The 14550-nt window shown below is 34.2% G+C and overlaps 2 protein-coding genes and 1 pseudogene across 3 annotated transcripts in view; all 3 read right to left on the bottom strand.

Moving 5' to 3' along the window:
- The window catches only part of LOC114417402 (exocyst complex component SEC6-like), a 30696-nt gene extending 27182 nt beyond the window's left edge, over nt 1-3514 (bottom strand). Inside the window, exons 1-2 of one of the 2 annotated variants that reach the window (XM_028382590.1) lie at nt 3284-3514; nt 3041-3174 (exon numbers count right to left, since the gene is read on the bottom strand). In XM_028382590.1, coding sequence (XP_028238391.1) covers nt 3041-3169 — 129 coding nt within the window. In that variant the 5' untranslated portion in view covers nt 3170-3174; nt 3284-3514. Of the gene's footprint in view, nt 1-3040; nt 3175-3283 lie in introns of those variants that run through there. The other variant, XM_028382599.1, reaches the window with a different exon arrangement.
- Nucleotides 3515-5491: 1977 nt separating this feature from the next.
- On the bottom strand, nt 5492-6624 carry LOC114388591 (annotated as a pseudogene).
- A 4635-nt stretch (nt 6625-11259) lies between these two features.
- LOC114405392 lies at nt 11260-11757 on the bottom strand. Its single transcript, XM_028367958.1, has 2 exons — nt 11504-11757; nt 11260-11421 (listed from the first exon to the last, which is right to left on the bottom strand). The coding sequence occupies exons 1-2, from the start codon at nt 11755-11757 to the stop codon at nt 11331-11333; spliced, it is 345 nt and encodes a 114-aa protein (XP_028223759.1). The 3' UTR covers nt 11260-11330.
- Nucleotides 11758-14550: the final 2793 nt, after the last annotated feature.

Raw genomic sequence — 14550 nt, forward strand, 5'->3', positions numbered from 1 at the left:
GTATATAGAGCCAATTTTTCGTAGAAGTTCTTCTCTTCGAATTTTCCATATCCTTCTTCAACTTCCATGGCTTCCGCTTCACAGAGTTTCTCCTCGCACTCATTTCCAACCTCTATCGCCGAGAAACTCGACGATTCCAACTATCTACACTAGCAACAACATGTCAAACCAGTAATCAAATCGCACAAACTGCAGCGGTTTGTTGTTAATCCAATTGTTCTGCCTCGATATCTCACGGATATTGATCAAATTGTTGATCGTGTGAATCCAGAGTACAAAGCTTGGGAAGTTCACAACCTCCACGATTTAGTCGCAAATTGCCACAGCATTTCCCGCAACTGCAAACCTGTGACGCTCCCACAATTTGCATTGTGCCTCTTCAAATTCCAGGCTACCCACAATTTGTCGTGCTAGCGACATAGTTGACTACTTAGCTTTGAATCAAATATATAGAATTTTATCCTCTAAAACACCATACCCCACAAAAATTCACTAGAATATGAGTTGTTGCACAGATAAGTTATAGTGAGTATAATGGTTTGTTCGGGCAAAAATGAGAGGAACAAAGATCAATAATTTGGGTGTGTATGTTAAACTAATTTTGAAGAAATAACCACTTAAACACGCATAAATAAAAAAAATCTGCCCCCTCCTCTAAAATTCAATTGCATAGCACTCCCCACTTAAAATCTTGTAGCTCACCCCTATTCCATTTCCTACCCAACAAGTGCAAAGTGATCCATCATTTGACAATCAACAACTACAGGCACGTCCAAATATCCATTCCATAACCTTGTGTTTGGATCAGGAATTTTAAAATTTCAAGGAATTTGAAATGTCTAGAAATTGAATTGCTTTGATTTTAATTTCCTTCATTTTTCAAATGTTTTTATTTGGATAAATCAATTCAAATTTCTTCCATTTTAAATTCTTTGTTTGGATAGGGTAATTCAATTTCCTCCATATGCAAAATTTCAATTTTATATTTTAAATAGATGAAATTTTAATATTAAATTTTATAAAAATTAAACACAATCTAATTTTAAAATATTAATTAAAAAATATCTTTAATTTTTAATAATTTATAAATACGAAATATTGATAATTTTAACTAGGGTTGTTTTGTCTGACCACAACCAGTGATGTTTTAAACCGACATCAATCAAGACTATTTTTCGATCGACATCAAATAGGATTTATTTTTGTCAAAGTATGCTAGAAATATTTGTCAGCTGACATCAGTCGGGACTATTTTTTTACTAACGTTGGTTGAGTCTATTTTTCAGCCAATGTTGACTAGATTTTTTTACCAACGTCGGCTAGGGTTTGTTTGGCCAACACCGGTTAGGATCTTTTCAAATGACATTGACCAAGGCTATTTTTAGCCAACGTTGGCCTAAAAAATCCTTGTAGGCATTGACAAAAAAATCTACCCAATATCAGCTAAAAAATAGCTTGGTCGATGTCGACCAATAGAACCTACCCGATGTCGGCTGAAAAATATCATTGGTCGACGTTGGCTGAAAAATCCCTAATCGAAGTTGGCTAAAAAATAGCCCTAACCAATGTCGGACAAAAAATCCCACCCAACATCAGCTATAAAATAACCTTGGTTGATGTTGACTAAAAAATAGCTCTGACTGGTGTCGACCGAAAAAACTCTAGTGGATGTCAATTGTAAGAACCTAGTCGATGTCGACTAAAAATAGTCATGCCTGATGTCGGTCAAAAATACCTAGTTGGTGTTAGCAGAAAAAAACCCTAGCCAACATCAACCAAAAAACCTAGCTAATGTGATTAAAAAATAGCTCTAGCTGATGTCAGCCAGAAAACCCTAGTCGATGTCAACAAAAATATTATAACCGACGTCGGTTAAGAAAATCTAGTTGACATCAGCCAAAACACCCTAGCTAACATCGACTAAAAAATAACCCTAGCCAATATTGGCTAAAAAATAACTTTAGTTGATGTTGGCTGAAAAAACCTAGTTGACGTTGGCTGAGAAACCCTAACAAGTGTCTACTCAAAAGTTAGTCATGACCGATGTCAGTAGAAAAAATCTAGCCAACGTCAGCCAAAAAAATCATTGGTCAACATCAACTGAAAAAATCTGGATGACAGCAACCAAAAAAATCTTTGGCCGACGTTAGCAAAAATTTCCCATGACTGACGTCAGTGAGAAAATAACCCTAACCAACATCATCTAAAAAAAAATCTTAATCGATATTGACAAAAAATAATTTTGATTGGCATCATACAAAAAAATTCTGACCGGAAAAACCTCGGCCAACGTCAGTGAAAAATAACTTATGTCGATATCGGTCCTAAAAACTTTGGTCACCCGTAGTTGTGAGTGTTGAGCGAGAAAGAGTCGCGAGCAAGAATGTGAGTTAGAGTAAGTATCTCTGAAAAAAAAAAAAATTCTATAATTTTTTAGAGAATTTGAAGTTCCACTATTTTAGTCAATCAAAATGATTCATAAAAATACCAAAAATTAAATCTCCTTTCAAATATTCTATCTAAACAAGCTATTTTATCATGAATCATTTTAAATTCATTAAAAAAATGAATTCCCCTATTAAATTGCTCCATCCAAACTATAAAACGTAAAATCCATAAATCCCCTTCCAAGCAAATATCTCAACTGTCACATCATAACCAATGAAAACCACACATATAGCAATCAAATCAAAACCCACTGAACAAAAGAGTTCCAAGTAGCTTAAACCGGAGTTAGAAAATCACACTACACTCAATAACAAATTTGAACACACAAGGCAACAGCAACAGCAACCATAATTAAAAGACAATAAAAACAAAAATTAAAAGATTAACTCAATAACACCTATAGCAATCCAATCAAAGTCCACTTAGCAAAAAAAAAGAGGAGTTCCAACCAAGTAGCTCAAACCGGAGCTAGAAAATCACACTACAATCAATAGCAAATTCAAAAACGCACAACAATAGATATTATAATTAAAAGTAAATAAAAACGAAAATTAAAAATGATTAACTGGATCAAATCAAATAGAACTGAAACCTGTTGGCGCGAAATGTAATCAGCCTTGATGGACGAGATCGATTGGAGAAGCTCCGGAAGCGGCAACAGCTTGGCGACCTCGCGAACCGCGGCCTCCTTCGCCTCCACGCCGAGATCCTCAGCCATCATCGTGCCTGCAAAAAAAGAAGAACAGAATGAGCTCAGCTGATCGAAGAATGCAAAGGTTTCTGAGCTGTCTGAACGAATTCTGCGGTGATTTTCCGAATCGAGCGAGAATTTGACCTGATTTTGGGGAAAATTGAACACGGATCGCGTCGGAGAAAGCGAGATTGCGGTGTTTGACGAGGTGCGGCTTTGAGAAAGGAAAATTTCTAGAGAGAGAGAGAGAGAAAAAGCGCGCTTGAACGAGGTAACACGGAGATGAACGAAACGGGAATATGAAATTGGCGGTGACGACGGGGTAGGAGTGACAAAAAGGTTTATGGATCAGAAATGGAGTGGAACCACGTTATTGTTTTGATCGATTTTATTTTTTCTGATGGTTTGTATTTAATTTTAAAATAAAAGAAAGAATAAACAAAATTCATCCCCACTTAAAAAAAAAAAAATCATCCCAAAAGTGTGAAACAGTAAGAAATTTTTCTTCAAAAATAGAAAATACAAATTTACTCCTATAATTAAATTTGTTAGACTTTTTTTTTACTAAATTGTAACGAAGACTAATTTATTAGTAAAAAAATAAAAATAATGATAAAGGTTATAAAAGAGGTTTTTTTATTCACGTAAGGGTATGAAAAAAGTTCATGACGGGTAGGCACGTGAGATAAGTCCAAGTGGAAATATAATTTTGATTCCTCGTTTGAATCTTTTATATTAATTTAATCTTTTAGATTTAAAAAAAATTAATTTTGTTTTTCTAAAGGGTTTTCTTTAAATTAAGTAGATACTTTGGTTAGTTTATCAACTTAATAACAAATGACAAGTTGTAAGAAATGTTACTGGCACCATTAATGAAAAACTAACAAAAGTATCCTTTTGATTTGAGACATTTGAAGAGAGCAAATTATTATATTTACACTTGCCAAACTAAAAATTTATACAAGACAGCAAAGTTATATTTTAGCCTTTTTATTAACTATGTTTTAAAGTTGATGTGTTTTATATGAGAAAAATATCTCATTGAGAGACTCAATAATTTCTATTGGAATAATGTTATTTATCATAAAAGAAATATTTATAACTTTAAATAAAATGATGTTCAAGACTTCAAGTCCAAAATGATGTCAAAATTCGAAATGTATGATCTGGGAATACCGGCATATTTTTTGTTGGGCATTGAATTTGTGACTACGGGAAAGGGAAAGTTGCTACACTAAAGGAAGTGTGTCATTGATATATTGAAAAAGTTAAATTTGTATCACTGCAACATAGCTGCAACTATAGTAAAGAACAATTTGATGTTTTAAAAAAATGATGGTAGAAACCCCATTGATGAAACATTATATAAATATGTTGTTGGATCTCTAAATAAGAGACTAGTGTAATAACATGCCAAACATTACCTATGGAGTTGGGTTTATCAGTAGATTCATGGAGAGTCTCATTTCCTCTGATCTTGTGGCAGCAAATAGAACTCTAAGGTACATAAAGACCACGCTTGATTATGGTCTATTGTTTCCAAACAATTCAGATGATGCGGATAGACAAAATAGAAGGTATTTGATTTTGATTAGTTTGAAGATAAAAAAGACAGAAAGAGCACAAGAGGATATGTTTTTATGTTAGGCAAGGCTTTGGCGTCATGGTTTCACTCTCGTCCTATGAAGCATAGTTCATTGCAAACTCTTATGGAGATTGTCCAGCTTTGTGGCTTGAAGCATTATTAGAGGAGCTACACTTGAAGAATGATGGCCAAATACAATTGATGATTTACATTTGAGTCATCTTTGTAAATTTAGCAAAGAATCTTGTGGCTTATGGAAGGAGTAAGCACATTGAGACACAATTTCATTTTTTGAGAGATCAAGTGAATAAAGGGAAGCTAAGTTTGGCCTACTGCAAATCCAAACAGTAGCTCGTTAGAGCATTTGACAAAGCTTCCAAAATCTAAGAGATTGAACATATGCTTAGAGAGAAGCTAGGTGTTGTGTCTTTAGTCAATACTTAAATAATTATTACAAAAACCAACCATCTTCCCATTAATAATAATTTATATTTGAATATTCTTTGATTATTTTCTCATGACAACTATATAATTTAAATCCAAATCATGTATTTCTCATTGATGTGTAATCTATTATCAATTGCTTAATCTCATTAAGATTAATGTCCTCCTGACTTTAGAATGGAAGCAACCTTCCCTCAACTCTAAACTTTTGATAATAAACAAAAAAAAAGGGAAATAAATGTTCTTATAAGTTGAAGAAAGAAAAAAAAGATAACACTCATATGTCACATAATGCAATCACATAAATTATCATCACATATATCCTAGCTTCTACCAATTATGTATATTTTTTGCTTCATCAGTTGGTGGATGGAAATGCCATCAAAATGCCAAACGAATGGTGGCTGGGAAACTAAAAGCTCATTAGCTATTTCCTGCATTGATGGCCTGGATTTTGGGTGGGGGCACAAGCATGTTAATGCTAATGTTACAATAAGCACAATTTCTTGCATATCCTTTCGAGAAAAGAGTAGTGGAATTCGTGAGTCCAATATATCTTTTAGCTTCTTGTTTTGAATGGATGGTTCTGATAAAGAAGAAATCAATTCAGTTGGATGTCTACCCATCATTGTTTCCAAAACCACCACTCCAAAGCTAAAGACATCACATTTTGTAGTCACAGTCAAGGTGTAAGCCAATTCTACATGTACCAATAAAACATTATGTAAGTTGTCAACAATATTTTAATACAAAAAACTATCTATAAAGAAATTGAATATATGGTTCTATAACAAGAAAAAAAAACTTTACCTGGAGCAGCATATCCTTAAGTACCAGCAGGAAGAGTTTGATTTGATGAATAATAATCAAGAAGTCTTGTTGCGCCAAAGTCTGAGACAAAAGCTTGTAACTCCGAGTTCAACAAAATATTGTTACTGCTTATGTCTCGATGAACAATGGGTGGAGTACAATCATGGTGCATGTGAGCCAAGCCATAGGCAATCCCTTTTACAATATTTATCCTCTTGCTCCAATTCAACTCTTGAGCTTCCATATCAATAGACAAGTTATAAAATAAGCTTCCCCTTTCCATATACTCATACACCAAAAACATGCACTTGTTATGCAAACAAAAGCCATAAAGCCTAATGATGTTATGATGGCGAACTTCTGTCAAGATCTTGGCTTCATTGCTAAAGCTCTTGTAAAAGCATGGATTTTCAGATTCTGATTTGTGAAGCTCTTTCAGTGCAACAATTCTGCCACTAGGAAGTTGTGTTTTGTACACATTTCCATAAGCACCTGTTCCTATGCAATACCTTATATCAAAGTCTTTCGTGGCCTTAATTATGTCTTCAAATGAAATCTTACCATCATGGTTCCAAATTGAAAGCATGTCTCCATTCTTTCTTCTTTCCTCATTTCCAAACTCATTATAGGGGGGGGCAGAAAACATGAATTCCCCAACATACAAGGACTATTGAAAAGACCATGCCATTGAAGGTAGAAAAGACTATTATCATTACTAAAGACATATCAGCTCTTGAAGACTAAGAAGAGCGTGAATATTGGAAATCCTTATTGCCAATTAATGAGTCTTTTGGAACATCACAAAAACTATTATCTGACTCATTGAAGGAATTGTAAGACAAATTAAGGTAAGGCACATAATAGAGTCCCGTAGGTATATTTCTTGTGAGATCATTATAACTAAGATCTAGATATGAAATATTGCCTATTTGAGGAGGAATGCTTCCATTTAAAGAGTTGTTTCTTAGCTGCACATAACTACAATGGTTCATAACACCATATGGAATAGGTCCCTCAAGCTGATTGTTGGAAATATCTAAAATTCCAAGTCTTGGGATTTGTCCAATCCTAGATGGAATTGAACCAGATATTTGATTCCAAGATAGTTGAACATTTGTTAGTTCTGTCAGTGCAAATATCCCCTCTGGTATAACACCAAAAATCTTATTATAAGAAAGATCCAAAACTTTGAGATGGATCAAGTGATTTAAAGTAGAAAGGATTGAACCACTGAGTGAGTTATTTGAAAGAGTTAACTGCTCCAACCCTCTTAAATTCCCTAGTTGTTCTGGAATGTGGCCTTGAATTTGGTTTGAGTCAAGGGAAAGTAGGGTTAAATTCTTCAAATGATCCAAAGTAGGAGGGATCACACCAGTAAGAAGAAAGTTGTTGGAAATATTAAGTGTCTCAAGTTGAGTGAGACTAGAAAGAGAACTAGGCAACTCACCTTGAAGACAATTAGAGGACAGATCAAGATAGATAAGCTTTTTAAGAAACTTATTTCGGTGGAGATTTTTCCTTTGAGTCTCAATCCAGTGAATCCACTAAGGTCTAGGAGGATTAAATTAGGAATGTTGTCACATTGAAATTTTGAATATGAGCTTCAATTAGAGGAATATTAAAATATTAAAATATTTCCTAGTTGAAATCTCCGTAACACTTTGAGCTTCATTGCACACAATACCATTCCATTTACAATATTCTGAGATAGTTGGGCCTACTCCCCGTTTGCTTTGAAGCAAAGCCTCTTGTTCCTCATTTGTTGACAAGGAATCAGGCCATAGTGTTAGCAATAACACCTTGTAGGAACAAGACATAAAAGAAGGTACTAAAGATAATAGCCACTAACAGTGAACCGTAACTTGAGTTTTGCATGGTTGATTCAAATATGAATGACTTGAATTTCTATTGATGAACTTAGTTATAATGCTATTGGCCGGCCATGGGGCTTGTTTTATATATATATGTGTGTGTGTGTTTGTTTGTGTGATACTAGCCTAAGCGATTCTCAACAGGACCATGTGGAATTATGGATTAAATTAGTATTTTCCTTTCAAATTTTTTTCCAAACTTTCAGTAATATGAGGACAACAGACATTCAAAGATGCGGTTTGGCACAAAGGACTTTGGAAATTATTGGTTGATGATAGAATGAACAAGTGAGATGTGCACACGGAATGTGACATATAAGGTGGCAACAAAAAATAAGTGCTACATGCAAGTAAACTGCTACTATAGTTTTCCATGGTACATACAATGGTTTGTTGAATTTAATGGCAATGCTCTTGGCCCAGAACTACAAAATATGACACTGGCAATTGGCATGGTTAGCTTAACGTGTTGAAATTATGGCTTCAATTTGGAATTTCCATTCAAATTTTGGAAACATGGCGTTTGAATGTGGGACTAAGTCCATAGACGTGCAAAACACTTTGCATAATGGAATTCTAAGGGGCCACCGGAATATTGAAGATAGAGTGAATGTGGAAGATGGGCACATGGAATTAATTACTATGCTAATTCAAGAAGCTCATCCATTAGTAGCTGAAAAGTATGCTTCCAACTCCAGTATGTACTTTGTTAGACAAGGTTGACAATTAATGGACAACATAAACTAGAAGTTTATTCAATTTGACACTTATCACTAAGTAGTTAAAGATTTTTATCGTTTGAGAAAGCACTTGGTTATTGCAAGATTAGCATGACACTCCTTAATTACCATGGAAGATTCATCTTTGAGCTTTTACTTGTGTCGGTTTTACCATCATGATTCATCTTGAAGTTTTTTCTTTCTACCACTTCAAGATCGTACAGAATATTCAACCAAGTCAATCCAGTGAAAGGAATTATATCGTGTAGTTTACTGTTGCATTATTAAGACCACAAGCTAAAGAAGGTGTATCCCTTTATTTGTATATTGTTATTATCTTCAATATCATTAACCAGTGATCTCAAATTAGAATATGGGTATGTAACAATTTTAAATACTTGGACGTAGACTAGTCAATGTGGGCCATGTTTTGTTCCTGCATGGTATATTGATCCTGCAAAAGTCAATTGTTCATTGAATGGAACAAATATTCAGTCTTTCGGTGTCAAATTTGTAGGTCATGGAAACCCAAACTTGATTCTAGCTGTTGTCATTATGGTGTTGACTGCAAGGTTCAACTATTGGAAACATCATTTCCAACTACGATGTTGTGATGTCTAATGTTCTCATTCAAACATTGAAGTATGAAACAATTCCATGTTTGAAATATTGGAGTGATCTAAGCAATAATTACTATTTTACAAGAGATGGATTTTACAATAGTGTTAGTACTTAATGGATCATGGAACAAAGATTTCATTTCATTGTTTGGAAAATATATTGTTATAGTTTCTTAATTCTCCTACTACCCTTATATCCTTTAATAAGTTAAGGATGATGTAAAATTTGAAAAAATAAAATGGTCATTTATTACCATTTTCAGCTTTATACCAATGCAAACGAAACAAAAATAACGAAATAAATGATGAAACACTACACTTGCATTGCCATGTTCTTATTATCACTACTAGAAAATAAGGTTTCAACATCGGTTATTTAAGACTTTCAACATCGGTTATTAATTGATGTTGAAAGTACCGATGTGGAAAGTAGTATCGTTAACATTAGTTTTTCAAAACCGATGTTAACTAATAAATACAACATCGGTTATTTAAATAAACGATGTTATATGATAAGAATTATGAAAAAAAAAAGTTATAAATCTATATATCAACATCGGTTTTTAAAAAAACCGATGTTGTAAGTGACATTTAACATCGGTTTTTTAAATAACCGATGTTAAATGTGACATGTGACATCGATTTTTAAAAAATTGATGTTATAAGTAACATTTCACATCGGTTTATTAAAAAGCTGATGTTGTAAGTGATATTTAACATCGGTTATTTAAATAGGCGATGTTATATGATATGAATTATGAAAAAAAAAGTTATAAATCTATAAATCAACATCGGTTTTTTTAAAAACCGATGTTGTAAGTGACATTTAACATCGATTTTTAAAATAACCGATGTTAAATGTGACATTTGACATTGGTTTTTAAAATAATCGATGTTGTAGGTGACATTTCACATCGATTTTTAAAAAACTGATGTTGTAGGTGACATTTCACATCGGTTTTTAAAAAAACTGATGTGAAATGTTACTTACAAAATTGGTTTTAAAAAAACTGATGTTAAATGTCACTTACGACATCAGTTTTTTAAAAAATCGATGTTAAAAAATGTTGAGGTAATGTTGTAAGTAACATTTCGCATCAGTTTTTTTAAAAATCGATGTTGTTTTAGAAATTTTGTTTAACATTATGTCTGTTTTTTCAATAAATTCCAAAAATAACCTGCAAATTTTAAAATCAAACCACACAACATATAATTTTCATTCCGTTTTAAAACAGTTTTTACCAGAAAATTTAATGAGAAATTTACTAATTACTATGAATTTAAAACATATTTAATGTTGAGACATGAATTGTAAATTAAGTAAATATAAACTACAATTACAAAATTGTCTAAACATCTTAAGTTTCATTTTTCACTTTCAAATAGTACTTTGCCCACTGGTTGCGAAGCGCCTTCAATCTTTCTAGTTCTAATGGTCTAGGATCAGTGAAATACTGCATGATATAATAAAACATAAGTTAATAATATATTAGCAATCATAATAATATGAAATTTGGTGAATTAAAAATTACCATTTCCCAATTATTCGGGAAATTTCCTAAGATTATAGTTGACATCTAGTGCATGACGTAATACCCATACTCAGTGCTTCCTTTTTGTCTATTACACTAAATACATTATGAAATTTAGATATGCAACGTTCAGTACAAATTAGTCTACACAGTACTAAAATATAAGTAAAAACATATTGTTTAAATAACTTACTTTAACAACAATCCACCTAGCAGGAGACTTGGATTTACTTTGTTGAGTATCGTCAAGTCCTTTCAAAGCACTATTGAATACAAACATAGATTCTTATTGTACATTTAAAATTTTGATTTACCTGACTAATGCTAATGCAAATGTATTGAAAAACAACACTGACCTATTAATAATGCCTTAAAGGTAGTTGTCTGGCTTATTATGCAACGAACAAAACCAAATGACAATATTTTCCTTAGGCAAAATGACGACCATTTGCCAATGTGCACTGCAGTGGAGACCAATATAGGTTATTATACTATTATACATTATTTAAATTCATTTGTTGAGTTTAAGTTACCCATTCAGGTAGGCTCCTAGGTACACATCCCATTTTGAATTTTGCATCCAATTCTTAATGTAATTTTCTGATTCAAATTATGATTGGCCAGATCTCTGGATAGACTGTGGCTCGAGGAATCCATACACATTGATATTCCCGGCTCGCATACTTGTCTCAGTCATATGCCTATTGTTGTTAACATAAAGTAAATTATGCATAAAGGTAAAACAATAAATTAGGTAATTAACAATAATCTAAATTGACTTACAGAATCCACAACTGTATAACAGATATGCTGAGACATTGACCACCGTGTGCAATTTCAGACAGATCTTCATGCTTTATGTACAAGGGGAAGTTTTTATTAAATAGGCCAAACAAGGTAGCATCCCACATAACCTGCAATGGCTTCAGAAAAAGCTGTGGGATGGTCAATGTCATTAGATATAGCGGATCATCGACCTCATCATCCGGCCTATCTGCAGGTTTCGCGGGTCCCACAGCTCCCTGTTTATCCAACATAATTAATTGACATAATTTAATCACACTAAACATTTTAATTGGAAAAATAAGCATTTAATGACACTAAAATACCTGTTCTGATAAACGCTTGACAAGATGTGTCGGCCAAGCAAGGAATGTGTTAAGAGCCTATCCTATGACCTTAACCACTTTAGTGGGTACAGGAATGAGAGCATCTGCATCTCTAATCTCCTCAACACCAACCTTGACTTGATCATGTAGCAAAGGAATGTTGTGAATGGTTGTGGAACTTTGACCCGTCGTAGGCACTGAAAAAAACTGATCTTTTCCTTTCTGGACAAAGTATGACAAGCTGGAGGCAAGTATATTTTTCTACCATCAGACCTTGGATGTAACGACGCTCAGATACCCATCTCCGCTAGATCTTGGCGAGTATTCAAACCATCTTTCGTCTTGCCGTGAATGTTAAGGAGCGTCCCAATGAGACTATCACATACATTTTTCTCCACATGCATAACATCAATACAATGTCTAACATCTAGATCAACCCAGTACGGAAGATCAAACAAAGTCAACCTTTTCTTCCATATGCAAGTCTTATTTTTGTCCTTCTTTTGGATCTTTCCAAATATTGTATTTAGGTGTTGAACCCGCTGGAAAATCTGGTCACCAGTCAACGGTACCGGTGCATTTTCATGCTCTTGACTTCCATTAAATGCTTTTTTCAATCGTCAGTAAGGATGATAAGGTTTAAGAAAGCGTCGATGCTTAGTGTACACTATTTTTCTTCCATGTTTCAGTTGTATGTAGCTTGTGTCTTCTTCACAGATGGGGCATGCACAATGACCCTTAACACTGTGACCGCTTAAATTCCCATATGCTGGAAAATCATTAATGGTACAAAAAAGCATTGCACGCAAATTAAATGTCTCATTTCGAAACCCATCAAACACTAAAACTCCTTCGTCCCACAACTTTGTAAGGTCTTCAATCAAGGGATTGAGATAAACATCGATGTCATTTCCTGGCTGTCTTGGGCCCGTTATCATCATAGACAACATCATGTATTTTCGTTTCATACACAACCAAGGAGGCAAATTGTAAATCACTAGCAAAACTGGCCACGAACTGTGTTGCGTGCTTAAACTGCCATATGGATTCATTCCATCAGTGGCCAGTCCAAGCCTAAGATTTCTTGCCTCTTTGCCAAAATCCGGATACAAACGATCTATCTTTTTCCATTGCAAGGAATCAGCCGGATGACAAAGCATTTCATCACAGTTTCTCCCATTTGCATGCCATGTAAGGTCTTTTGCGTCGTCTCCATCAGCAAACAGACGCTTAAACCTTGGAATGATCAGAAGATACCACAACACCTTCGCTGGGGGGCCTTTGTTTGAGTTTTCATCACTACTACACTCCTCATCATCCTTGAGTTTGTACCGTGATACCCCACACCTAGGGCATTTCGACATTTCTTGAAATTGATGTCTGTATAATATGCAGTCATTCGGGCAAGCATGAATCTTCTGATACTCCATACCAATGGGACACAATATTTTCTTTGCTTGATAGTAACTTTTAGGCAATGTGTTTTCCTCTGGAAGCATGTCGTGCACTACTTGAAGCAGTGAACTAAAACTTTTGTCACTCTACCCATATCTGGTTTTGATATTAACCAGACTTAAAACCACCGACAACAGCGTCAACGAATTCTTGCACCCCGGATACAAAGGTTTCTTTGAATCAGTTTGTAATGTATCATACATAGGGGCATGTGCTTGCTGAAAAGACTCTTGTCCAAGGTTACGAATCATATCCTCCAAGCGATCTCCCATTTCTACATCAAACGGTTCGGATTGCTACCCACTCTGCATGTCTGTCATTTCACCATGTCATATCCACGTCGTATAATTCCTCTTAATTCCATCACACAACAAATGCTTTCGTATGTCATCTAGTATTTGTCGTCTTCCGTTCAAACAATTGATGCAAGGACAATAATATTTTCCATCTTCATCCGGTTGACCTCTTTCTGAAGCAAATTGTAAGAACTGCTCGACGCCTTCCTCATATTCTGGACTGATGCGACTTTCATTCATCCAACTTCGATCCATCTAAGTAATAACTCGGTCATACTCTCAAAGTTATTCGATGCATGAAAATCTCACTTTTTTATTATAGGTGTGGCCCTATCCCATTTGGGAAGACCGTCTTTTATGGTAGCTTCATACATCAGGGTTAATTCTATTTTGTTAAATTTTACAAAATTTTGGCAGCATTTCGCATTAGTCTCCAAGTACACAACATGAAATCGGTGAAATTAATTTTCCGATAATCAAGTATGCACCCAGAGAACAGCTAGAAATGCATTACCAAAATTTCATCAAATTAAACAAAATAATTTTAACCTTAACACATGAATCTACCATAAAAATATTAGTCTCCCCAAACTGTCCAAACGGATAATTCAAGATTAAATACAATGACTAATGCAAACTGTCTGCAAGAATCATTGCATCCAATCTCAAACGAGAATCTAAGGTTCACTCATCATGAACACAATTTATATAGCATATATCAATTGTCATTAATGGCAGTGAACACGTAATAAAAATATTCATTGGTAACAAACATTTGTACCTGTGATGATGAGCAGCACGGTCCAAAATGAAAGCAAGAATCAAAGAAATAACTGAATGAACACCTACATTAATCATCATTCCAAAAAACAGATATCAATATGAATGCTACACTCAAACTCTGAAGAAGAATAAAGGATAATATGGCGGAAAGGATACAGTGTTGTTTGCACCCAAACTCTTACTAATG

The sequence above is a fragment of the Glycine soja genome, chromosome 1 (genome assembly GCF_004193775.1).
Source record: "Glycine soja cultivar W05 chromosome 1, ASM419377v2, whole genome shotgun sequence".
Classification (NCBI taxonomy): domain Eukaryota; kingdom Viridiplantae; phylum Streptophyta; class Magnoliopsida; order Fabales; family Fabaceae; genus Glycine; species Glycine soja.

Bases quoted from the DNA above. Each gene is read 5' to 3' on its own strand.
- LOC114405392 (XM_028367958.1), bottom strand. From the start codon at position 11,757: ATGTTGGATAAACAGGGAGCTGTGGGACCCGCGAAACCTGCAGATAGG. The intron at 11,422-11,503 runs GTAAGTCAATTT...TAACAACAATAG, and splicing joins GTTATACAGTTGTGGATTCT to GCATATGACTGAGACAAGTA.